Raw genomic sequence first — 24,894 nt, 5'->3', positions numbered from 1 at the left:
TTTCAGCATTGTGCTGGGAAGTCGGGAAATGCATAGACTGGTGGAGAGGCATAGGCTGCGCTCTAGGAAGATGCTAAATATTTATTTCGTGTCTGAGTCGAGGAAGCCAAGAACCGCGCGATTCTCAGGTCGGTCGAAGAGCACTGTCCGATTTCGAACCTTCGCGGTTTCTAGTAGGCTTGTATGGTATGTCAGTCTTTTACGTATGGATGGTTGAGGAAGCTTGTAGTTGCTCTGTTGTTGTGATTTGAGTGTAGAAATAGTCGATGAGTTAAAGTTGAACCCTTGCAGGTACGGGCTGTTGATCCACTTCATGAATATGGAGGTGGGTCGTACCTGCCTACAGAGACTTGGTGGGGTTTATCGATAGAGCCTCTGTAAATTATAGGGTCCTACCTTACGCACTAAATACTTTACAGTTACGGAATAGACTTCGCTGCCTTTGGTACAAACATAAAGGGCTGAGTCAAGGAAAGCATGTTCGTGTACGTACCTTAAAGAGTGTTATGGAAATTGACGTTCTACAATATACATACATGTAGGTATACAATTTTGTTTTTTGCTGCAATATGACAACATCTGTAGCTGTGTGATTGGTCAATCCTTTCTGTTACTCTTAACGTCTTTAGTGTAACATAAAGGCCAATCGGAATTCAATGAAAGTCTTATATTTATTATTGGGTTGTACTCCTTGCCTGCTTGTGTGAGCGTATATATGTCATAGGTACGCGTATGTAGAAGCCCAGGGCCCCAGCTCTAGAGCCTCAGATTTGCAGATGTGTTTGATAATGTGAAGATCAGAGCCAACTCTAAAATCGCGAGACGATCGCGAGACGATCACGGCGTGCTAAAGACTTTAAAAGTCTATCTACGTACCTAGCATACACTATATTATATATATGGTGTAGATACGGAAGTCCCCATCAAAAGTTTTGTCCATAGGCCAGCCCTTGTTAGCTTTTGACCAGCTTTAACAGGGCTTGGCAACAGCTGTAGGCCATTAAGCGCATGTACTATCCATATTACACTACTTTCGTTTATACATAAGTAATAACTCAAAATCTTCTCCTCAAACAATAAAAGTTAAATAGGTGTATAGAGCAGCTTTTAGTCTTACAATAGGTCTAATTTTAATGTTTTCATTAGCATATTGAAGCTAAAATTGGATGTTATAAAAGCTAAAGTTTTGTATACGTTTATAATCTTGGTTGCCGCATGGTGTCAGGTCCTAGACAGCTGCATCAAAAGCTATCAGGTGGCACGTATAGACAAAACTTTTGATGGGGACTTCCGTATAAGTCTAACAATTATAATAAGCCCAACCATAGTACGATAGTTCAGAGATAACATTACATATACGATGATATGGCGCTTTTCTCAGGTGAGTCTAATGGGCTGAGCATGGTTAGACTTCAACCCTATGATAAGGAGCTCTCAACTCTTAGCATTTATATTTCCGACCCTATCATCTCGTCTCCATATAATACTGTATACATGCATCATATTCTCTGCTGTGCTTACGCAAACACTCTCTATCACTAGGTCAAAGCAAAGCATATAACTGGGAGGTTCTTATGCTAGGGATGCCGGGTTTAATTGCTACTGCAAGGCTGATAGTTAGGACGATGATTTGAGTATACGCGAGTACGAATCCGTACGTTGCATCCTAGCCAACATTACCCTTATCTCCCCTCCCCCCTATTTCCCCGCGAATACTGCGCTCCTGATCCAACACGTGGGGTCGTTATTCTCCAAGGCGACGTTTGTGAGGTATTTATTGGAAGGCGTCTGCACACTTACCCACCTTCTTAATAGCTCAGAAAATATATTCATGACGAGTCTAGCTAAAGTGCAGCCTGCAGAACTACATAGTCAGCATATCTTCCCCAGCTTTTACGTTGCAGTATGTCGTCGGTCTGGCACGTTAGGTATGAGCGCGATGAATACGATATATGGAATATGTAACCGTCGCGGCCATGTGACTAGGCTTAAAGGCGGGCTAAGGTAACAGTTTCTGACCTTCGAGATATTACATACACGCGAGCCTATACTAGAGTTGCGGAGAGTTGTAGATTGGAATGCTGTTCAACAAAGTGCGACCCAGTTTTAGAATGTCAACCCCACGACTATTGGATCTTAGGAGTATGCTGATCTCAGATCGTGAGGGGTTTGCTGACAGGGTTTGCTGGGCGTTCCTTGGGGAAATATTGGGGTATCTGTTTTCAGCCCCCCGGGGGTTACTCGGGCGTGAGACATTGTCCGGTCAGACTCTTATATCATGTCTATGCGTTGAACCCAAAAAAGAACCCCTCGCCAAGACGGATCTCCGGTAAATCTCTCATCCTATGTATACCTAAGGATAAACTACCTAGCTTATACTGTGGCATTGCGTTACCTATATGTCTAAGCCCGTCTCGGCGCCGAGGTGAAGACAATAAAGAATTAACTTGGAAATTGGGATAAGTTGAGAGATATCGCCAGGTTCGGAGTTATGTTGAGTAGGGTGGTAAGTGGCTAAGTGTAAAGGGGGCCAGAACAAACAAAATCCAAGACTTGATGAGGAAATATGGCGATCGATTCGCCGGTTTTCGCTCTCTTACGCCTCCGCGCTCACAAACAGCTTTGATATGTGTAATCCCCGTTGCGCGATAATTACGTTGCAGGTACTGATCCAGACACCACTCTAGGATTTTGATGTCAGCGAATCAGTCGCATTAGCACTTACATGGCACACATCCTAAAAGCCTCTTCCGGTCGCAATACTTAGGGATCCAATAGCAATTAGTCTGAACGGATATGATTGCTCTTCATAGTAATGGAGATATATAGTTACCAATTTTAAAGGTTGAGATGGATGGTTATGGATGCGCGGTTTGTTGGAGAGATTACATACTTGGATATGTACTTGAGTTGTACGGGACACTTATACACTTACACACAATAATTTCTTATACAATACTGCCCTTCTCCTCCCCCCACTGGCTTTGGAAGTTGGAATCTCCATAAGTTGACGACTACTACTCAAGTGCCTACCTATTCAGTCTAAGCCCTGTTCCTTAGTCCAAGCACTCACTACCTACCAATCATCTGAAGACTAGAACGTGGGTTTGACTAGTTAACTTATTGTTACACCCTATTAAACTTTTGGGTGGTCTTAGATCCGCCTTGGCCCTTAGCCATCAAACCAAAGAAGTAGCAGGTAGGAACAGAAATAAAAGGCCGCCGTCCCTGCAAGAAAGCCAAGCCCCTGGACTTATTTATCTTCGACGTCAAAAGCATTCGGATTTCCAGCCTCACCAGCATAGCTTCTCTTGGCCTCATATCGTAGAGGTCTGCCAAGATTAAAATCGGACCAACTGTTGAGCGCAGCCCTGTGGTTGACACTGACCCTGATCATATATTACGACGACTTGCAAAAAAGACGTAAGACGTGTGAACGTTAGAACGTCAGAACGGCAGGACGTCAGACAAACAACGCCGCAACCGCTAGAAAACAAGTCTCAAGACGACATCATAAAGTCCACAACAGCCCACTTACGCCCACCTCAATCGACCTCAATCGACCTGAATCCACCTTGTCGGCCCACAGATAGAGGAGAGGGAGCCACTATTTCCATTCGTTTCTTTCTCTGACAGGGAAAAAAAAGGTGATATCAGAAGCTGTCGAACGAGGCTCAAGAAGACTGAAACTGAAAATATTAAGCTGCATCGGTTACCTCGGTCGCTTTATTCTCGGCCTTCACCTTTCACCTTTAAATTTTACCGTCATCGATCGTCGATACCATTCCTTCTTCATATCCCTTCTCCTTGGCATATTCATACGTGGGTGTTGGTACGACCTGCAGTTCTCTATCGGACCTGTTTGGGGGGAATGACGTGAAGCGACTGATACGAATATTGTATAAAAATTTATTTTTTTACAGTACCGAAAATCATTAAGCGACCTATTAGTGCGGTGCCAGAAAACCGACAAGACGGGTAGGACGGTCAGAAGCTCCTGTCAATTGGCAAGCCCAGCGTCCTTTTTGGGGCATCTTGGGGGGGAGTGTGCAGCAACCTACTGCATCATTACACTCTGTTCCAGCACTACCTTACTTTCTAGACTCATCCGATTCGCCGATCTCGCAGCCTCCCACCCTTCTTTCCCCTATATTGGACGGTACTGTATCTCTTGGTATTGTACTGTCTGCGCTAGCAATCTACGCTAAAAAAAACCTTAAACCAGCTAAGGCTAAGACCCTGAAAAGTCCGGAAACAAGTCGCCTGGAAAATTGGAAACTATGACACCCCGTCTTCACGTAAAGGGAACTGGCCCTTTGGAAGTTGTTGTGCCGTTTGACTGCAGCAATTCTACGCCTCACCAATATTTTCCTAGCTCACAAGGTACGTCTTCGATACTTTTGAAAAAAAGCACTTGATATTCTCCTCATTACATTCAATATTACCTAACCTTAGTCCAAGTACCCAATTCTTTTATTATTATTTTTTCTTCTTCTTTCTTCCTGGTCATCACTAGTCCTAAACAACACATGCAAAGCACCTGTTACATCATCCCACCTCAGATTCTCTTTTAATCCCTGTTATTTGCGAGATTGCATAAATAGCCACCGCTGCTGCATTTCCCTTACCTAGACTTGGCGTTCCAAACTCGGCGCCCCGATAATCGGTTGCATTTACTGCAATTACTGCAATTACTGCAATTACTGCAATTACTGCAATTACTAAATTAACCAACTTTTTTCTCCTTTAGATCGCAAACCTGCACGAAGACCATCACAATCACAACAATCATCGCTTGCAAGAACGGCGATGAACAATCAACATCAGCGTCAAGTTTCTAATTCAACGATCCCTCGATCTATACCTACACCACCAGAGCAAATTATTGCGACCGAGTCTAATCCTCCAACCACGAGCTTCGACGCCGCCCTGGCTACCGTCTCAAGAGATGGCGCATCTGCATCACCACCAACTCCCACTTCCCTAAATGGTGACGGTCCCGTACCATCCCACAAGAGCACACCTATCCAAAATGGACTCGCGCCACCTACGCTCAACAACCTTCCTCACGTTAGTCTCGGCCCAGTTGCGCATCCCTCTGCGCACCCCTCGTCCCTGGCTAGTGCGCTCAGAGCCCTGAATGAGGGGCCTAGCGGAGGCGTCTTACTTCACGATTTCCCTCTACCTCCGTCTCACGATTCCCCTTACACAAAGAGTATCTCGTCTACTGCTCCGGGATCGCCTCGATTGTGAGTTTCATGCTATTCTTATTCTATTTCGAATGCTCTAGTACTAACTACTTGGGATAGTCCACCCCTGCGACAGAACTCCGGCTCCCAAACACCTCGCGTACGACCCCATGCGACAACTCTCAGTATTCCTGGTATGACCCGATCGCTTGTTTCTCCTGATGGGAAAATTGCCGATCGAGATGTCGCCGCAAAACTTGTCATCATTATGGTTGGCCTGCCAGCTAGGGGCAAATCGTACATTACGAAGAAGCTTCGGAGATATCTCTCTTGGCAACAACACAACACCCGGATATTCAACGTCGGAAATCGAAGACGTGTCGCCGCTGTAAGTTCGCCAACCATGAATCGTCAAGATGGTTCCACGGATATGCCAACTCCTACAACGACGATTTTGGTTAACGGTACCCAGCCACCAACTGATTCCCCGGCTCGGAAACGGTCGTCGCCTCAGGATCAAGATGAACCCGCTCCAACGCCCATGGACCAATCCGCCAAATTCTTTGACCCCAACAACGAGCAGGCCTCGAAATTGAGGGAGGAAATCGCCATTGACACCTTAAATGAGCTGCTAGATTATTTGATCAATGGCGGAGGCTCGGTTGGAATCCTCGATGCTACAAACAGCACGATCCACCGCAGACAAAGACTTTTCGATCATATAAAAGCTAGGGAGTCTCAATTAGGTATTCTATTTATTGAGAGTGTCTGCAAGAACCCTCAACTCCTGGAGGCCAACATGCGCCTGAAGCTTTCTGGTCCTGATTATAAGGACAAAGATCCTGCCAAGTCATTGGCAGATTTCAAGGAGCGCGTAAAGGCATACGAAAAAGCATATGTGCCCCTAGGGGACTACGAAGAAGAACATGAGATGCAATACATCAAGGTAAGAACAAGGAAGCATATCCTATCCTATCCAACGTATACTAATTCTGGGTACAGATGACAGATGTTGGCAAGAAGCTTACCCACTACGGATTGGGCGGGTTCCTCAGCAGTGGCATTGCTAATTATCTGTCTTCCTTTAATTTGTCGCCGAGACAAATATGGATCACTCGTCATGGCCAATCTGAGGATAACAAACTGGGCAAGATTGGTGGCAATTCCGAGCTGACTGAGCGCGGACACTATTATAGTCTCTGTCTGTACAGATTCGTCACAAAGAAGCGCGCTGAGTGGCTGGTAGAGCAGAAGAATAAGGCTGCACAGGCATCATTCCCTCCTCTGCCTGGAGATCGGTCGCCACCTTACCCTGACCTGAACCGCGAGCTCGAGGAGAAGAATTTCTGTGTGTGGACGTCGATGTTGACACGCAGTATACAGACGGCTGAGTACTTCGAAGCAGACGAAGATTATGACGTCAAGAATTGGGAAATGCTCAACGAGCTCAACGCCGGGAAGTTTGAGGGCTTGACATACGAGGAAATTGCCCGCACCCACACGGACGAGTATCAGAAACGTAAAATGGACAAACTTCAATACGTCTACCCCGGTGTCGGTGGTGAAGGCTATCTCCAGGTCATCAGTCGTCTTCGGGATATGGTGCGAGAAATCGAGCGAATCAAGGACCACATCATGATCATCGGACACCGTTCCGTCTGTCGTGTTCTGATGGCGTACTTCATGGATCTCACCAGGGACGACATCGCAGATCTGGATATGCCCCTCGGTATGCTCTACGCTATCGAGCCCAAGCCGTACGGCATCGAGTTCCACGCGTACAAGTACAACGAAGACAAAGCATCGTTCGACGAAGTCCCCAACTATAAACCCTCGAGAACGGTCGACCGCAGCGCCTAAGAGAACTGCGGGATTTTTTTTTTTTTCATACTTTTTTCCACTCATCATTGTAACACTATTTTTTATTGATTAAATCGTCCAGGCAAAGATGGCAATGATACCAAGAGAACCGGCGGGGCATATTCTCAGACCCGCTTTTCGAATTTTCTATCTTTTGTTTTTTTTTTCTTAGAATTTCCGAGGAGAGTTTCTATACGGAACGGAATCCGGTTTGCATGCTTTAGGAGTTCGGACGGGGGTTGCGGCAAACCAAAGGAAGGGGGGCGGCAACGGACATGGATGGACAGGATTCCTCGGCCGCGGCAAGAGGGGCGGGCTCGACGGCTTTTTTTTTTTTACTGCTTCCCCATTGTTTCTCCATCTCCGTGGCGAGTCCATGATGTATGCTTACGGCATGGCATGGCATGGACCTTCGTGATCTAGTTGGGCGAGCATTAGCCCCGGATAGACCTGCTATATACCTAGTTAGGTTGGGTGTCGTTGTATGCGCGTTCCGCTCGGAATAGAGCATGTTTACTATATCGTTAGCCACGTCTTTCTGATTTATGTATGGTTATAGAGCCGTGCGAAAGTGTATTATAGTTAACAAATTACAAAGCTATCATTTAATTAGGCAGTCCTCAACAATAACAATAACAATATCATTATCAATACAATATCAATACACAAACCACGATCAATACAAGCACTGACTGACTGACATACAAATCCGCAACATTACTATAAGACACAATTCTTTATTTCAAGTGGTCTCTTACAATACAAGTAAGTAAGTAAGTAGGCACACAAGGTATGCTAAACTAAAAGTGTATCAACAACTCAACTCGACTCAACTCGGCTCTCATTCATTCCCAACACTGAAAAGTAATTTATTTCATTCCGTAATCGTCATCACAGCCATAACAGCTGGTTTCCTTTAACAAAAAAAAAAAAGACAAGAAAAACCGCCCCTAATATTATTACAAGTAATTTTTTTTCTTCTTCTGCAATCCGTAAGGTCGAGAGTCGGTGGAACACTAAACAAGGGTAGTTTGTTGGTTAGATGCTCGTCTCCTAACGTTGTTACGCCCGTCCGTCGCCTGAAGTGAAGTTTTTTTTTTGTTCTGTTCTGTTCACACGAATGCCGCGTTAAAAGCAATGCAATGCAATGCCATGCCGAATTATTCAAATAGCAAGAGCAAGCCGATCTCGTTTCGCAAAGAGGTATATCCATCGTCATTTTTTTCCATTCGAGTCCCGGTACGTGGGGGTATGTTGGAAGAAAGCAGGAGGGAAATCAAGAAGGAAAAAGTCGTAAATCTTCGTAACCAGGAGTATTTTTTTCGTCATCATGAGCAAGGAAAAGACAAATAAAAAAAGACAAGGAAAAAAGAATCATATAATCCGCCCGGAATAGGAATTAAACGCCGCGATTTCCCAATAATGGTTCTGTGATCGCTTTTGGTTGGTCTTTCGTATCAGTCATAATCATCATACAACGGATCCAGAAAAGTCGTCAAATCGTCGTGGTGTCCGTTTCACCTCTGCCGCTTGGTCAGTTGTCATGGGAACGAAACCCTTATAGCGCCTCTCCATAAAAGCAGTTTGCCTCCAAATTCTCGTCTTGGTGGTAGTAGATACGGGGCTTGTGGTAGCTGTACTGGTCTGGGATACGCGGGACCATAGGAATGCCACGATTCGCATCGGGCACGACGCTCAGGGGAGGGAGCTCTCGTGATCGTGGGGGGAATAATATATCCATCTCGTCATGTCGGACATCCTCCATAGACGAGCGGTCCCCGAGAACTTCCCAATTTTCAGATTCCGTCGATGAAGTCCGCGATCGCAGAGATGACGATTTGCCGCGCTTTCGCAGTCTACCGCCGTCTCGGCTGCTATTGGAGAGAGAACTAGGCGGGCGCTGGTGCTCAATCCGCTCAATTCTCTCAACCCGCCTACCAACTATCCCTCGAGATACTGGCGCTAGTACTGGTACCGGTGCCGGTGCTGGAGACGACGATCGCATGCGCACGGTTATCTCCTTCAAGTACGAGGTGCCACGGGTAGAAATCGTAGGTGACGGCGGGAGTTGGAGGAAACTATCTGACGCCTGCAGATCCTTAATCGGGGACGGCATCTTACGTAGCTTCTTTGCTACCCTCTTAAGCGGTTCAACAAAAGATGACGACGTAGACGTTCCTGGTGCCTCGACGCTTGATGGGTCTTCGGTATCTAACCTGCTGCGTTTGCGGCTACGAAGAGTAGGACGGCGAGTATCATAGGCGCCTGGCATATGCATCGGCTCGTCCTCTGGCTCCGGCGTTTCGATTCTTCGCCCTTGAAAGCTTGCCCGTAATGGCGAGCCAGGCAATGGCAATCTAGCCGCCTTGAAAATATTGGTGGCGTCTATGGAAGAGGTACGCGGAGGAGGTTGTGGAGAGCAAGGTCCGGAGCCGGGTATCGCAGGCATGGGCGGCGTAGAATAGCGGTCACGATTACGGCTTCCTGGAGGAGCATGGCGGGTGGATTGTATGGCATGAGATTGAAAGAAGCCGCTCGCCATTAGTTGATTGTATGATTCTAAGACATCTTCCCGCGATGGGCGGGCGGCACCGTTGCCCAAATTAGATAGATGCGGGAGGTTGTACATCTCAGAGTGGGATTTAGCAGCTCGGAGATGTTCCGGTTGCGGTGCTGGAGGGGTCTGACGCTGAAGTGGTTCCTGAAGACTTTTATGTTTCCTCACTTGGTCCATCTTGTGCGTGCTACTACTGCTCTTAGAAGAAGAAGAAGACGACGACGAAGAGGTCCATCCCAAGGCATCTCGAACTCGGCCAAAGAAGCCAGTCGATTTCCTATGAGTGATGATGTGGTCTTGTAGCTTAGCTCTCGGAGACATGCTGCTCTCGGAGAACGGCCGGCGTGTCTTGCGTGCATCTCGTTGAAATATGGAAGGCTCAGCGTAGAACTGCTTTTCGTATTCTTTGAGCTGGCCAGGCTCGAGGAATTGTTTGGGTGGTGCAGCGCTGACTCGATCGTTCATAGAACCCTCGACGAAACGTGAAGTAGGTGGGCGAGAGCCGCCATTCTGTGTTGAGGGCCTAGAAGTATCGAAGGCCATAATGGCGACGACTATGATGAGAGTGCTTCGAGAAGGCAAGTCTGGCGGCTGAAAGGAATCATTAGAAGAACGTTAACTATGAAAAAAAAAAGAATTGAACCCCAGGTTGGGATAGAGCGTATGTTTACATTGTAAGCTGCAGCCAATCCGTTGCTACCCCAAGCTGGAATTACCGGTGGGTCGGGGGGGCAACCGAGCTGCACCGAGTCCTCACATGCAAGCTAAGGCTAATTACCCGCCAACGAATCTTACCTATTTCATGTTAGTTAAATGAAGCTAGTAGAAACATTAACCTAACTGGGGAGGTACATGAAACTACCTGTTACTATGGCCCGAGCTAACAATTCCTAATTGAGAAATCAATTACCGTAAACGAATTGAAGGATCACCATGTGAAAACCCTTTCAAACCGAGGAAAAGATTCTGCAACCGCTGAGAGAAGAATCGTGAAGTTCAATAAGTTCAATAGAAAGGCTGCAGCTTATAGTTTATGTATTCCGGCGGCTAGGTGCGATATGGGGAGGTTGGATCCCCAGAGCTCCAGCAACTCCAGCAACTAAAGGTTCCGTAAAGTGAAATTCTTTGGTACGCATGCAATGACCAGTCTGCTAGTCTGCCAGTTCACGCTAAATGCATATGTATTTGGTCGTATTTGTTGATCATGACAACAATGATAATGATTCATACATTTTATTTGTCCATATATGTACAAAAGCACCGCTGTACTCACTGGAATCCCTTACACTAACACATAAAAAATTGGAAGATGATTCCAGCCTAATAATAACGGTATTGTGATATCGCCAACAGCCAACTGCCAACTCATCGGGTATGCTCTACAATCATTGCTGCGCCTTCGGTGAACCAACCCCAGCCGTTCAGCACCGCCTTGTAACCTTCTGCCTTGGTATATGCAGAAATCTTGTAATCATAGTAATTTCTAAGCAATCCGATGATATAAGTATTTGTATGTGAAAGGAAAATGCCTAAACATCGCAAGACATCCCGGCAAATGAGGCCTGATATGCTAAAATGATGTTCGTGATGCAAATGAGTGGGTAAGGTAAAAAAAAAATGGCGAGAGCATAAGAATGAAAAGTGCTGTCATCAATCAAGTACAGCCCCCTAGAGTATATACAAAAAAAGCAAACTGCAAAAGTCATGGGCGCCGCTCAACACCCAACGCCATTGCAGACCGTTGACATTGTCAGTAAAAACATCCGTAAATATGCTATAATCGTTACGCGATGGAATCGGGGAATGCGGCTGGCCGCTGCGAGCCGTCGGCCCGTCTATAAAACGGAACTCCGGGATAGTCTATCGAAGGACGGTCACCGTTGACGTTACGACCCTGTTGGGAACTAGATGTGAGCTCATCGATTGAGCGCTTCACAGGTCGAGACTCGATCTGTGGATACATCGGTCTAGGAAGTGCCGATATTGAGCCGGAACGCTCGGGGTAATAATTCGGAGACATTTTCGGGCTTGCGATTATAGCAGAAAGCGGAGGCATGGGCCCGACGGAAGAGGAGGTGGGTGGCCGAGCAGGTGCTCGGGACAGTGGATACGGAGCCGTTGGTTTGGCCGAGATCGTCGAGTAACTCGATGAAGATCTTCTCCTAAGATCCGGATCACTAACGGGGGATTCGTAATGAGGATAGCCCGGAGGTGCATAACTAGGTGATGGCGGCGGCGGCGGGAAGTTATTATTCTGAGGGAATATCGACGCCGCAGGAGACACGGGAGTCGATTGGCTAGAAGATGGTGCAGGTCCGTAAGGCTGGGCGAAACCTGTATTTCCACCATGTCCGAAGTTGAGCATAGTCGAAGGAGCCTGGCTATTCTGATATAATGGTGGCGGTGGGCCATATTCAGCATTTGAAGGGCGCCGCGGATGCTCCGGCGCATACGAGGCACGATCCATGCTAGAGTTACTCATAGACCGAGCACGATAGGCTTCCGGAGTCTGTGTTCTATGTCTTTGACGTCGAGCGTACTCATCTTCCGCATTGTTGTCATATTCACTAGCTGCAGATGCCTTGGTATCACGACGTCTCATGCGAACATCTCGACGAATACGGACTCGGCAACCTTGTTCGGCAACCGTGCGGCTCAGGGAAGTACTCTCGGTTAATCCGGGAAACTTCTTCGCGCTATAGACAATGAAGTCTGATGACCTGAGGTCCATTCGGTGGTTGGCATTTCCTGCGCTAAGATCTGACATCCCATCGTCGTGGTCCGGAAGTGGCGCATCTCGGTCCTGATCTTGTTCCTCCTTAATCAACTCGTATAAACTAAACACCAAGCGATAACGTCCTTCGTGGCGAACTGAAAGATCGGGGAATAAAAAGTAGCCAGCTGGGTCGGGTCGGTCGAGATAACAGCATCCTGATACTGGGAATCCGGTAAGTACGGGAGGCGACGTGGCCGCCGGGGTTTGCACCCTGCCGTGGGCCATGGGGCGGGCATGCTCAAGTGAGGCGTAACAGAAGAAATCGACATTATAGTCAAACGTGATATCCCTAGCTCCTTCGAAATGCTCTCCTTCGAAGACCCTCAGGGTCACAACAGGCGGCGGATCGACTGGCCGACGGTCGGCAGAAGCTATTTCTTGGTTAGTCACATTTGAGACTCGGTATTGGTCAGAAACATTGTAAGTGGCTTTCCATACACTTGGGTCCGGAACCACATGCTCTCGCACGTTCGGGCTGCTGCAGAACGTCCAATTGGTACCATAAATGTCTACCACCCCTCGTGATGCGCTGCTCGCGAGCGAACATTTTCGGTTCTGCCTGAGGAATAATGACATTCACCAGATTTGACTCGGGCTATATATCATAATTAAATTAGTATGCAATAATCACGACAATGCGCCGACGCCTGATAATCGTTCGAAAAGGTGTTCAAAAAGGAGACTAATCGCACGGCATCGCGACAGGACGAAGTTGTATTGCCAAAAAAAAAAAAAAAAAAAAAAAAAAAAAAAGGTATTGGGTTCGACTATGATTGCGACATACCTGAATGGGAAGCATTGTGGACATTCTACTTCAGAAAGCAAAAATAATAATAACGTATGTAATGATATGGGGAATTTGATGTACGCCCAAAACTGAATCCTACCAGCAATCCCACGGTCCCAGAAACTCGGTCCGTCAGGTGAAAGAGGACCAGAACCAGACAAGCGGAATTAGGTTTAACTTGTTCGCGGGCATAAAGGAAGAAAACTGGCAGGCAAAACAGATAAAAAGGAATCCGTCAAACTGGGTCGAGGGCGAAGTTTGTTTAGTAGGGAACCCAATACGCTGGCTTCTAGCGCGAGGCAACTCGAGGACGGTGCGAACGGTCGGAACGATGACGGTAGAGATTAAAATCAGTTGTGACCTGGGAGTTTTTAGCAGCTGCTCCCTGGAACTTTGTCTCGCTGCCTTGATTCGTGGGGTGGCCGGGATCGACTCAGTTCGACGGTCAGGAGTATCTTTAATTCTGGCCGACGACGAGGCCCACAAGCAAGAAGCAGACGGTTGCTGGCGAGTTTGTCGTCCGAGTCGTCAGAATGATGGGATGGAAAGTTTGATGTGTGAGAAAAGAGAGGGAAGAGAAGAGCCGGGCCGCGCCCAGAGAAGGGGAGAAGCCAGTTGTGTGGATTGCTGAGAGTGGGCTAGTTTAGGACGTGGGAGCCTATGGCAGCGCTGGAGAGGGCATTTGGCAGATTGGGCGATAGCACGAGTGCAAAGGACATGGGATTGGCCCGAGCGAAATCAACCGGGGGGGTTAGTTAGTACGGGGAGGCACGGGGGGGAAGCAGGCAGAGCAGGGTGGAGATGATTGCATCGGGTTCCCTACCTGTGGGTCGAGTTTCACCAATGAGATATAGTATCCTCCCACCCTAAGTGGGTTCTAAGCCCCACCATATTACCCACTACCCTCCCATGGCCTGTCCCTGTCTGGGAAGTCATTGCCCACACTGTAACCGTTAAGCAGGTTAAGCAGCACCCGTCCCAGAAATTCCAAGGACAGGGGTGCCTGGAACATTCTGACCAAGCGGCTTGTATAAGAATGGAAGGTCCTCCACTCAATTTCAACCCGGCAGCAAATCCCCGAATGGATTTATTCAACAAAGCCAAGAACCTCACGTTAAGCCCAGTCCCGTCTCCTTGGACCGGAGACGGTGCTAGTACGTAATTTTCTGTACTGTGTAAAATTACATGTCGCTTCTTACATAGACGTGCAGAACCGTGCAGGTTCCGCGGCGATGCAGTGTATAAACCGGTGGAGTCGCAGCGCCGCAGCAACGCAACCGGCCAACCAGCGGGTCTACCACGAGCCAGGATTTTCCATCGTCTGAAGTTTTTCAGAACGGTTCGCGTTTTAAAAAGAGGCATGTCTTGCAAAAATTTTCGGCCACTTCAGAGAGGCGCCAAAATAACGGACCTAGTTCCCCCATTCCCGTAACCGCGGGTAGAGCCGACATTTGCAGGTGTACGCGCGTGGAGCACTAAACAGCAGATCAGGCCTTTAGGCGATGCCAAATACATAGTATAGCACACTACCATGTTCCCGTCGGCTAGCGCATACTACATATGAGGTAGGTATGTACAATACATACATAGACGCGTGCTTCGCATCTATTGACTCGAGGAATGTCTGGTCGTTTGCCTACGTGGATGTATCTAAGCGGAAGAAAAAGAAAAGGCATGGTTATTGGCACTTTTTCATAGCACTACGACTGATCAGGAGAAAAGATGGCATTTGACGAGACATGATTTTCTTTTTTTTTTTTTTTTTTACGACTCAATTTTTCGCAATCAGTACGAATTACCTTAGGTAATATTTAGCGATCTTCCTCATGGTTGTTTGGGAACTAAGTCGTGGCCGAAATGATAAGTCCGACCGATCGTTTAAAACCATTATTTAGAGCCAACGTACATCCATTCTTGTACGTGTTAGGTACCTACATATATACCTAATTACCCAAGTGCTTAATTTCGTACATAATAATGCCCCTCAACCAACAGCAGAGGTTTAAATAGCCTCTATTCCTCTTTCGTATTAGCTACCTTCTCTTTGGTATCGTAGATCGCAAAAATATATTAGATGTAATATACCTGGGTATCATGCATGAAATCAGTGGCATTACCACATGGGCTTCAGCGCATTGCGGGTAGAAACCGAATGTTCTTATCTTTTCGCCGAAATCTTTATCTTCCTGTACGAAGTATGTATGGTATCTATATTCTCCATGTTCTTAATAAGACCGAGTGAATGACGTTAAATGATCCTTTGTTCCAAATATGGAACTCAGGTATGCTCCAAACCTGCATACCGAGTCGCTTATTAGTACGTAAACTTTTACGCTAGTGTAATATCTGCTAATAATAAGGGTGGTTTGCTACGATAGTTAGGTACGTACCAGAGCTAAAGCTGGGTGCCGTTTAGTGGCTTGTTCTCAGAAGTAACGAATGATGATACTAAAGTAGGCTTAAGTCGACCCCTACTTTATTTAGATGCTGCGCCGTTGAAAGCTTCGGAGTTCTTACCGAGATCATATTCTGTCCCCATTAAGAGTAAATGACAAGATGTTAATCGACGACGTTCCTACCAAGAGCAAAATTTGGTTCTACACTACCTATTCATAAGCTCGCTAAAGACGATTAATACACTACTACACTAGTACAATCGACTTAATAAGTTGCATACATAATCGTGGACATTTCCACTAGTTACATACTGTAACCAACAGTAACCACTCACAGCACTTAGAATAATTTACGGACCCAGATACCCGGGATACCAATCATCATCCACTCGACCCCATCGGCGCAAACGTGCTTAAGACCGAAGATCAGAAACGAGGACTGAGTGGATCTATATCATCTGATACGTCAATTGGCCTATGCGCTGCGTATCTCCATGGCTCCATGGAGTCAAGAATTTAAGATTTCCACGGGCGTTGGAACCGAGTCTTACTACAGATCCGTACATACGCGAAGCTCCCATGTCCACGTTGACATTGACAAGCGGCACCTAGAAATAAACTCAGCACCATAGCTTGCCTGGTTGTCAAGATGAGATGACGTGCTGCCCCGTTGCTGGCTCCTCCACTGCTTACGGTCACTACATACGTAAGGTTTAACTTTGTCCAAGTCGGGGTAGCGATTCTCAAGCCCGGGACGGGTCAATTTATGAAAATGGGCTCATCTTAGGGGCAGAGTCCTAGGGCAGAGGGGTTAGTTGGGACCGAAGCTACGTCTAACATCGTGATAGGTCATATATAAGTCATTGCATATAATATGCAGCATATTATAGTAGCTATAGTAGCACAAGTACGGCCGAAACCCTGTCGGCCCTTTGCTCTGGGAATACATAGTGCATACTGACTCGACAGGAACCTGTTCCCAATTAGCGGACCTGCGAAAGTACGTGGTACTATTTATGATCCATTATTCTTTACCAATGTGTAATAACACAGCCTACCCCTACATAAAGCCCTACATAAAGAAACCCGACCTAACGGCACCGGTTGCCCCAAGCAGCCCAAGGAATGTATAACGTTTACAAGGGCCTTTTAGTTCGTTGGACAGCAGCGACTACTTCTCGACGACTAGGACAAAAAGAACCACCAACGTCCAGATATACCTAATCTAGGTACCTAACATTATAAGCTGAGTTATTATTATTACCTACATGTCCCAACCCGCCACCGCTAATAAACTAACCTAGGCATATTCACCAGGTCGTTCCAGTCCACGTGTATGTCTTGGGGCAACATCGTTTACACTTTCCCTGCCTCTCGCGCGCGCGTAGCCAAGCCAGTGGCCAGCCGCGGGGTCGTCTACCGCATACGTGTCGAATGGATTTATGACGCGGTTATTGACACCAACTCCCGCCGTCATTCATGGTAAATTGTTAGTGATAGTGTCATGGTAGGTTAGTAAGTAGAGCGGTCTAGAAGCGCATTTTCATATTACGAGTCACTCTACAACGACATCATGAGAACTTTATCTATATATTCCCGAGTTCCCGATGGTGGCTAGGCAATCTGCTGTCCGTGCTCCTGACTGTATAGTACAACTCATCTACCCTCGAGCCAGGTATGTTGAGAGGGTAACTAATAATTACAAACGGTCGAGAAGCCGTACTAAACTTATGTGTACCTGGGTATGGATTCGATTTTACCAGTATGACTCCGAGATGCGTGAAACCTATCCCGGCTGCCTACATAAGGATATTCTATTAAGGAATACGACCGGCAAGGTAACCGTGACTACTAGTTAGGTAGGTAGGTCTTTTGTTATCTGCTGTGTAGCCTTGTTCGTGCCATTTTGAAGAAACAGAGGCTATTACCTACATAGTAGAGGGTCATCAATTGTCTTAAGCTGTCTTACTCGATAAAAAGGGATCCTCCTAATAGTTAACCAACTATGGAAATCCACGGCGTAGTTCTTAATACGCCACCGCGTGAGCACTTCACGAGGGGAGTCGATCCTCGATCTTTCGGCGATGCTTGAAATTAGGCTAAGAGAGAAACAATGTGGTATATCCCGCTTTTGTGAACAACAACAACATATGATACATATACCGAAGCCCGGCATCGGTTGCGGCACTCCTAATACCAGCTCTGTGTCCAAATCACTCCGTCTGAAGTCCGAGATGCGGCACGGCCGGTCACACTAGATCGATTCCCATGTATACATAAATTACATACCGCATCCAAAGATAAACTTGACTTGATTCTAGAAGTAGCAGAGTATTCTCAAGATACGTAAGTATCATAAGTGGCGCTTCTAGACAGTCAGTCAGACAATACACCCTCATTTCCAGCCAGCCAGCCAGCCAGCCACGCCTCGATCCACACAGGCAAGCAAATCCAAAGCCAAAGCAAATTCTTCATTTGCTTTTCGCACCCAACCAAAAGGTCGAGACCCCGGTTATCTGCGTCGCTCAAGTTACACGGCTTTCTCAGTAGCCGAAACCAAGTTTGTCACACTGGGCCTGGTGATCAAACAATGCTCTTTAATCGCCAGAGTTTTTATTTTTTTTTTTTCAACCTAGGTATGTACATACCTAACAGCAAGCAAGCAAACTTGACTAGGTAGGAACAACAACAGCAACAACAACAAAGCCCATTCATTTTATGATACGTCGGGTCACAAATATGTAGCTTGTTTGCAGCAGCAGCGGCAAGGCAAAACAATAGTGTCATATTATATTATATCATGTCATGTCATGTCATATTTAGGACACGGGACGTCTCCCTTCCAAAGCCACCAACACGCGCTATCGCAGGCCTATGAGATATCAAGCGGCTAGCACCCGGTACCGAGAAGTGCGCGTATCCGGAATAATTTTCGGTGCTCGACATCCGCATGCCGGGCCCCATACTCCCTTCCTTACAAGCCCATATTACGGCTCCCCTCCCCTTCCTTACAAGCCCATATTACGGCTCCCCTCCCCTTCCCTCTCCACCATGGTGGTCTGCCCTCTCAGCTTGTCCTACACCTGCACCTACACCCACACCCTCACCCACCCCTTTACTATCCCATCCCATCCTCGTCCTCACCCTGTCCCGCAGCCGTCGGCGGTCCTTCCCTCTCTGCCTGTAGCTACTCCTCGACAGCGGGCGCAGCTGCTGCGGCCACTCGAAGACTGGTTCGAGCCAGCGCTCGGACACGCCCGAGGACGTCGCTCGCCCGTGCCGGCACAGGATGTACTGCCAGGAGTGGGCGAACACGCAGACTAGCGCGAGCAGCAGCACCACGCAGACGATGGCCACGGCCATGGCGGTGATGAATGCTTTGGGGAAGTCCTCTGGTACGGGGGTGTCGCTTTCGCCTAGGCCTTGCGCATGGCATGGTGCCGTGTAGAGGAGGAGGAGGAGGATGGAAGGGATGGTGGTGATGATGATGGAGACTAGGGATGCCATCATTATGATACGTCAGAAATGGGCGTCTGTCGGCACGAATGAACTGGGTATTGGCATTATTTGACAATACTAGGACGGCAACTTCGAATCCTCAAGCACAAGTGTGCGCAAGAGTGAAGATCATCTAGGTAAAATGACGATGATAACGAATTCGTCAACGTTCAGTGGGTATAGATGATTAGGTGGTAAGTCACCGCTTCGAGCGCGGCACTACGGGACTACCTGCCATTCATAAAGTAAGGCAACTATTCACACTTGGACCAAACTTAGATGCTTCATAGAATCATCATATTTTGTTACCTCGTGTTTACCTAGCATCTCTCCTGTCGACCACGGCGGATACGAGGCAAGAAACAGGATATGGCAAACTTAAATCGGATACCGGGTATGCAACTTGGGGTTGGCAAAGGTAGGTAAGTAAGTTTGAACTTATGTGAGTCTATTCGCTTGTCTCTCTTACTTACAACCAAGGATTTCTTAAACGCCGGGATCTACGTATCTGGTGTCGATGACTCTCTCATCTATATTTAGAACTTCCATGCTACTCATACTTTTTACATGGGTGATGGGTAGCACTTGTCGAAACTATACGTAATATATACTCAGAGTAGAAATGTAATGTTATAGATTATGTTAGATTGTTAGTATGATAATAACTACCATACTAAGGACTCGTATTTAAAAGCAGGCAAGCAATGATTTTCGCTCCTTAGCTAGGGAGAGTAGTTCCCAAGTCTACAAGTTCTCTCTCCTTGAAACCTATGTGATTTAACCATTCGATCGGTTAGTAGGCGTATGCTTATATTCAACGGCTAAACACGCGGCTACATGCGTAGGAAAGACGTCGGTCTCGTTAGTAAGCACCTAAATATGGCGTCGGGCAGAGCACAAGATAATGAAATATTTTCGTTCATATGAAAAATTGCGTGCCGACACTACCCGCTATTCTACATATCGAGCGGCGAGAAGGAAAAAAATAAAAATAAAAACAGCTTCAAAGAGACTGACCTGTTGGTGTCTTTTATTTAGTCGGGGCCAGCTAATATCGACAGACGAAAAAAAAAATCTGCAAAAAGACAAAAAGTTTATTGCATGTTCCTTGATAAGACGGGGATTCGAACCCCGGCCCCTTTCGGGAGTAGGATTCTCATTGGATGAGATAAGAGTCAGACTCTTGAATCTACCGCCATAGACCGCTCGGCCATCTTACCATTTCTTGGAAGGTGCAGGAGGCTTAGTGCCTCGGTTGAAGTTCTTGCTTAGATTTTGCACTTATATTCTAGTAATGTCTGGTGGTGCGCAAAGCTAAACTTGCCCCGCAGACTAGGTATGTAGTGCGGGGCTGCGCAATTCTCCGAGTCTAACCCGATATGCCGCCGGATGCTACTAGTACTATGTACACTCATTTTGCCATCGAGTTACTTTTAATAATGTTGAGTATCGTCCTACAGTGTTCAAGTAGCCACAAGTCGAACCCTACGATATCTAAACATATACATTACAAAATAATTTAATCCAAGACGATCTACTCTAGGTTTTTTCCAAGTTCGCTTACAGATGAGTATTGCTCTCAGACCTAAACTGGATCTCCCAGGATAGCATGTCATGTTTAAGCTTGGGATCTTTATCTATAAAGATCATATAAACTCTATAGGGGATAATCACGAAGCTGTCATATCGTAGTGTTATATCGTATCGTTCGTTCGAGAGTATGTATGCTCTTGCTATAATTAACTCGGCAGATTCGGTAGATGTTGAGTATTAGTTGGTTTATTTCTACTTTGACGTTTTAGTGATTTTATGAAGGTGATTTAAATAGACATATATATATTAAAAAGGGTATCGGGAAGTTCTCTACATAGAGAAATATCAACTTGTGGGAAAGTTCATAGGCCTAGTTGAGCCTTGAAAATTATCCGTTCATCATCGAAGTATGCTTTGGCGATGTGATTCAAGCGCTTATGCTCTCCATTGATAATATCTAGCTATCATTACCATCTTATCCCTTTAACGTTTGATATCCCCGTCATAGGTACTGCACTGTGAACACTCTCTCCACGTATTCCCCGAACCTACTACCATACAACCGCAAAAACAATCTCCAGCACCGAGAAACCATCCCATACACTACATACGCCCACCCGCTGACTCCGCAATTCTACATCCCCAATCCGTATATACATAGTATGTACTCATCCAGACCCGCAACACTAAGCGATATAGTATAACCCTAAACGCCACTAGCCACGAAACCACACCCACCACCCACAGCCAAAATATAATCCATCATACGGCTTCAATCTTCCATCGGCGGGGATAGCTCAGTTGGGAGAGCGTCAGACTGAAGTCCAACTTCATTCTAACATCTGAAGGTCGTGCGTTCGATCCGCACTCACCGCAACTTCTCTTTTTTGCCTCCTTCGAGGGTGACGGGTGACTTATATTTTTGGTGGAGGATTGTGGACTGAAGTTTACGAGTTCAATTCACACTCACCATATTTATTTTTCACTTCCTCAGTCGCCTTTTTATATAGGTAGTCACCTTGGGGAGTCCCTAGATACTATATATATTAGGACTCTGGCTTCTGTATACGTAGGTAGACATCGCGGCTATCGTGAGACAAGTAATCCGGTCTTCATATCTACTTCATACCTACGACATCTTGATGCGTAACATACCATAGGAAACCACACCATGCCATCTCGCCGTACATCTATCTATCTTTGGTTTGTAGAAGTTGAGTGGTTTATATCCCGAGCCGGATATCAATCAGTGCTGTCCTTGCTCTGGCGGTCATCAAGGGTGAACGTATATATAGCCCTAATCTGATAGAATCTAACACCGGGGTAATGGTGGGCTGTCGTCTCAGGTAGGCTATATATACTTTCTTTAATGGACTCGTGAACGGATGTCGATGCGAAAACTTTTTATTTTTTATTTTCTAGCTTCGAACGCGATGTCTTCCTAGGTACACACACACATACAACTAGGTATCTATGAATCTTATTGATCTAGGTGTGGGCATCTTCGCGGACCCTAAAGTTCATCTCATATCTCATTGCACCGCCCCTTCAGAATGTTATTGAATCGTCTTCATACCATTGCTTAGCGTATCATGAGCATGTGTGGTGCAACAATGTGATAGAGCAACAGTGTAACAATACTATAAATAGATATGAAAACAATAGAACCTCTAGTGAAAGGATCAATAGATACCATATCCACGATTGAAGTTCTCATATGATATAAGACAACACCAAATAATATCCATACCGAACAGCGAAGGGGTATTTATTAATCTCGACTACCACCATTATGCATTAATAGACTGACTACCAAACCCAACCACCCCCAACACCCACACTTATTACTACGAAGGGTATATAAAGTCCATCCATCCATCTTTCCAAACGAGCGAAGGGGTATATAGGTATGTATGTAATATATCATAACAATTCGCAACCGATCCCGCATCCCAATTAATCCAGGTCGTTACGATTCGTCCGTCATTATAGTCGTAAAGAGTGACAGGCCCAGCCTACCATGGTTGACACCAAACGAGGTTAGGTGAGAAAGAGTTTTTTCGAGCGTATCATATGCGCAGGACCGGCCGGGAGACTTGCAAGCGACGTTCAACGCTAGGCGGTCCATGCCGATACATACTTCCATTTATTTTATTTGTCTACGCGGCCTGCTCGCCGACGACGGGTGCCGCGGGGGCGGTAGCCGTCTTCTCGGGGAATTCGCCGGCTTGGGGGACACGGCCGTATCGGGTGAAGGCGATGTTAAGCCTGTTGTAGTCCCACCTTCGGGAAAGGAAGAGGAAGGCGAAGGAGAGGATGGGAACTAGTAGGACGTCCAGAACGCCGAAGAAGATGTACCCGGGGGTCACGCCGATGCGGTTACCGCCGTCAGATAGACCCCAGGCGATCGGGTACAGGAGCCAGAGCAGGTTGATCCATCCCGCAAGAAGGGTGTCTGCGATATAATAGTTAGCAACCACCATTTATAAAGACATAACGAACTATTTCAGGGTATCACTTACGGTCACCGGAAACATTGACGCGCCTGGCGGAAGTTGTGCCGTGGAAGAGGGTGCTGAATGCGAGAAGGACCCATGAGATGGTTCCGAAAGCGTAGAAGCCCCATTTGTAGTTGGTAGTCGTGAAGGCGGAAACAAGGTAAGAGATGACCCTACTATTAGTTAGCACATCTTGAAGACTTATGTATATCCGGCATCATGTAGGTATTCCACTCACCAGGTCCACGCCAGAGCAACGTTGTAAATGATAGTGGCCCAAGAGACGCCGCTCAGGAGGCCGAGGGCGATTGTGACGACGGGGAAGCTAACAGCCCAGTTGACGTACTCAGCCCAGAATATCTGTCGTGTCCACGACGCCGTGGGCTTGTAGTTGGTGACCGGGACAACTTCGTAGGCGAGATCAGAAGCAATGGCGAAGTAGGAGATGGAACCGACAAGGAGGGCGATGGTGAAGAGGTAATGGAAGATCTTCTCGCCAGATCGAGCTACGAAGCTGGTAGCGTAGAAGGTAATGAAAGAGACAACGTAAATAGCCGTCACCGCCCATAACCAGTCGCTGCCGTTCACGCTCAGCTCCTCACTGCCGCTTGGAGGGTTGATCGAGAGAGCCTCGTTCACACGACGGAATATGACACCCATGTCGACGGTCTGTTGTGTTAATATCTATCTATCTACCAGGCAAGCCGGGAATTATTTCGAAATAAGAATCTTCACTTTCAAAGTGAGAAGTGGTGATATACACTAGCCTTTGGATCACGGTAGTTGCTGTGATTCGCTGAGTAGCTGAGGTAGACGAGTCAGAAGACGAAGGGGGACGAGGCTCATAATATACATAGAAGACGGGCCCCCCTGCACTCGCATCTAAGATGGAAAAGCTGTATAGTTGCATCATCGCGAGGGCCGAAGACCAATAATTGGCGATGAGTCAATATCTCAGAGTGAAGCAATACATAGGTTAAAGCCGAGATCCGCACGAAGTATTCCGTCTAGTTAGACGATCATATGATTGCAAATTTTGTACATATGGATGGAAGCTTCCACAAAAGCCGGAAGGGTGCGAGCGACGGATCACGACGGGTTCTATGTAGTGATGCGTTTGTGGCATGGGCTGGGCTGGAGCACATACATACATACATACATTGTTACCCACTCGGAGCTTTGCATAGTCGGAGCCAGGGGCAGAGGCCGATGGAACGAGCGGTAGCAGAACACACCAAAGAAAGAAGTCGACCTGCAATAAAGAGCCTTTGTAATACATACATACATGGTTCTCGAGCCAATATGGTTGACGATCCTTCAGCCCTGATGTGGAGAAAACTACCACGAGAACGTGGCAAGCTTAGCACTACATAGCTTCTGCCGGTGACAATATTTGTCTATCTGTATTGGTAATCATATATCTAGTGTATATAGCTAGGAAATAATAACCCTCATATTCATTTCATAGCGAGGTTAAGAAGAGACGGCGGCTACATAGAGTAATCTTACAAATAACTCTAGAAGCCCGAGGCAACGGATTATTATTTCCATGGTGGAAAAGGTCATGAGGGCGTAACTAACGCCCGGGTATGTATTGTATGGTCAGCAAAGACGGCTCGGTATGTAATGGCGACAAGAAGTCCAACCGACAGACGATGTCAGTAGTGTATGTAAAGCAACGACCGACCATTCGAAGAGCTTTCACGGCAGCATCGGATGAGCTAACACAAGATGCGCGATTCGAAAATAGTGATAGGTCCCCACCGAATGCTCGACCATGTTCTGTCTGGAAGAGGAAAT

General features: G+C 46.7%; 5 protein-coding genes and 2 non-coding genes across 7 annotated transcripts; 2 read left to right on the top strand and 5 right to left on the bottom strand.

Moving 5' to 3' along the window:
* Positions 1-4,528: 4,528 nt before the first annotated feature.
* Positions 4,529-7,159, top strand: F5Y00DRAFT_162248 (bifunctional 6-phosphofructo-2-kinase/fructose-2,6-bisphosphate 2-phosphatase). The gene is made up of 3 exons (XM_048004722.1): positions 4,529-5,249; positions 5,310-6,135; positions 6,192-7,159. Exons 1-3 carry the CDS (start codon positions 4,810-4,812, stop codon positions 7,047-7,049), a joined length of 2,124 nt encoding a protein of 707 aa, XP_047861673.1. The 5' UTR covers positions 4,529-4,809; the 3' UTR covers positions 7,050-7,159.
* A 1,278-nt stretch (positions 7,160-8,437) lies between these two features.
* On the bottom strand, positions 8,438-10,586 carry F5Y00DRAFT_162197 (uncharacterized protein). Its single transcript, XM_048004721.1, has 3 exons — positions 10,469-10,586; positions 10,278-10,401; positions 8,438-10,197 (listed from the first exon to the last, which is right to left on the bottom strand). The coding sequence occupies exon 3, from the start codon at positions 10,147-10,149 to the stop codon at positions 8,608-8,610; it is 1,542 nt and encodes a 513-aa protein (XP_047861672.1). The 5' UTR covers positions 10,150-10,197; positions 10,278-10,401; positions 10,469-10,586; the 3' UTR covers positions 8,438-8,607.
* An 803-nt stretch (positions 10,587-11,389) lies between these two features.
* F5Y00DRAFT_255059 (velvet factor-domain-containing protein) lies at positions 11,390-13,181 on the bottom strand (the record flags this gene model as incomplete). Its single annotated transcript, XM_048010249.1, has 3 exons — positions 11,390-12,753; positions 12,821-12,977; positions 13,167-13,181. 3 exons carry the CDS (start codon positions 13,179-13,181, stop codon positions 11,390-11,392), a joined length of 1,536 nt encoding a protein of 511 aa, XP_047861671.1.
* A 5,288-nt stretch (positions 13,182-18,469) lies between these two features.
* On the bottom strand, positions 18,470-19,312 carry F5Y00DRAFT_162151 (uncharacterized protein). The gene has a single exon (XM_048004720.1). It carries the CDS (start codon positions 19,073-19,075, stop codon positions 18,587-18,589), a length of 489 nt encoding a protein of 162 aa, XP_047861670.1. The 5' UTR covers positions 19,076-19,312; the 3' UTR covers positions 18,470-18,586.
* An 860-nt stretch (positions 19,313-20,172) lies between these two features.
* F5Y00DRAFT_t134 lies at positions 20,173-20,283 on the bottom strand. The gene has a single exon. It is a non-coding gene; the product is annotated as a tRNA-Leu (tRNA).
* Positions 20,284-21,382: 1,099 nt separating this feature from the next.
* F5Y00DRAFT_t135 lies at positions 21,383-21,472 on the top strand. Its single transcript has one exon. It is a non-coding gene; the product is annotated as a tRNA-Phe (tRNA).
* Positions 21,473-22,220: 748 nt separating this feature from the next.
* F5Y00DRAFT_272672 (family A G protein-coupled receptor-like protein) lies at positions 22,221-23,754 on the bottom strand (the record flags this gene model as incomplete). Its single annotated transcript, XM_048013027.1, has 3 exons — positions 22,221-23,051; positions 23,119-23,267; positions 23,333-23,754. 3 exons carry the CDS (start codon positions 23,752-23,754, stop codon positions 22,756-22,758), a joined length of 867 nt encoding a protein of 288 aa, XP_047861669.1. The 3' UTR covers positions 22,221-22,755.
* Between the last annotated feature and the right edge of the window lie 1,140 nt (positions 23,755-24,894).

The sequence above is a fragment of the Daldinia vernicosa genome (assembly GCF_022497035.1).
Source record: "Daldinia vernicosa strain CBS 139.73 unplaced genomic scaffold F5Y00scaffold_52, whole genome shotgun sequence".
NCBI classification, from domain to species: domain Eukaryota; kingdom Fungi; phylum Ascomycota; class Sordariomycetes; order Xylariales; family Hypoxylaceae; genus Daldinia; species Daldinia vernicosa.
Note: the sequence above shows the minus strand (reverse complement) of the source record. Positions and strands in the feature narration are given on the sequence as shown.

Bases quoted from the DNA above. Each gene is read 5' to 3' on its own strand.
- F5Y00DRAFT_162151 (XM_048004720.1), bottom strand. From the start codon at position 19,075: ATGATGGCATCCCTAGTCTCCATCATCATCACCACCATCCCTTCCATC.
- F5Y00DRAFT_162248 (XM_048004722.1), top strand. From the start codon at position 4,810: ATGAACAATCAACATCAGCGTCAAGTTTCTAATTCAACGATCCCTCGA. The intron at 5,250-5,309 runs GTGAGTTTCATG...TACTTGGGATAG, and splicing joins GCTCCGGGATCGCCTCGATT to TCCACCCCTGCGACAGAACT. The intron at 6,136-6,191 runs GTAAGAACAAGG...TTCTGGGTACAG, and splicing joins ATGAGATGCAATACATCAAG to ATGACAGATGTTGGCAAGAA.
- F5Y00DRAFT_162197 (XM_048004721.1), bottom strand. From the start codon at position 10,149: ATGGCCTTCGATACTTCTAGGCCCTCAACACAGAATGGCGGCTCTCGC.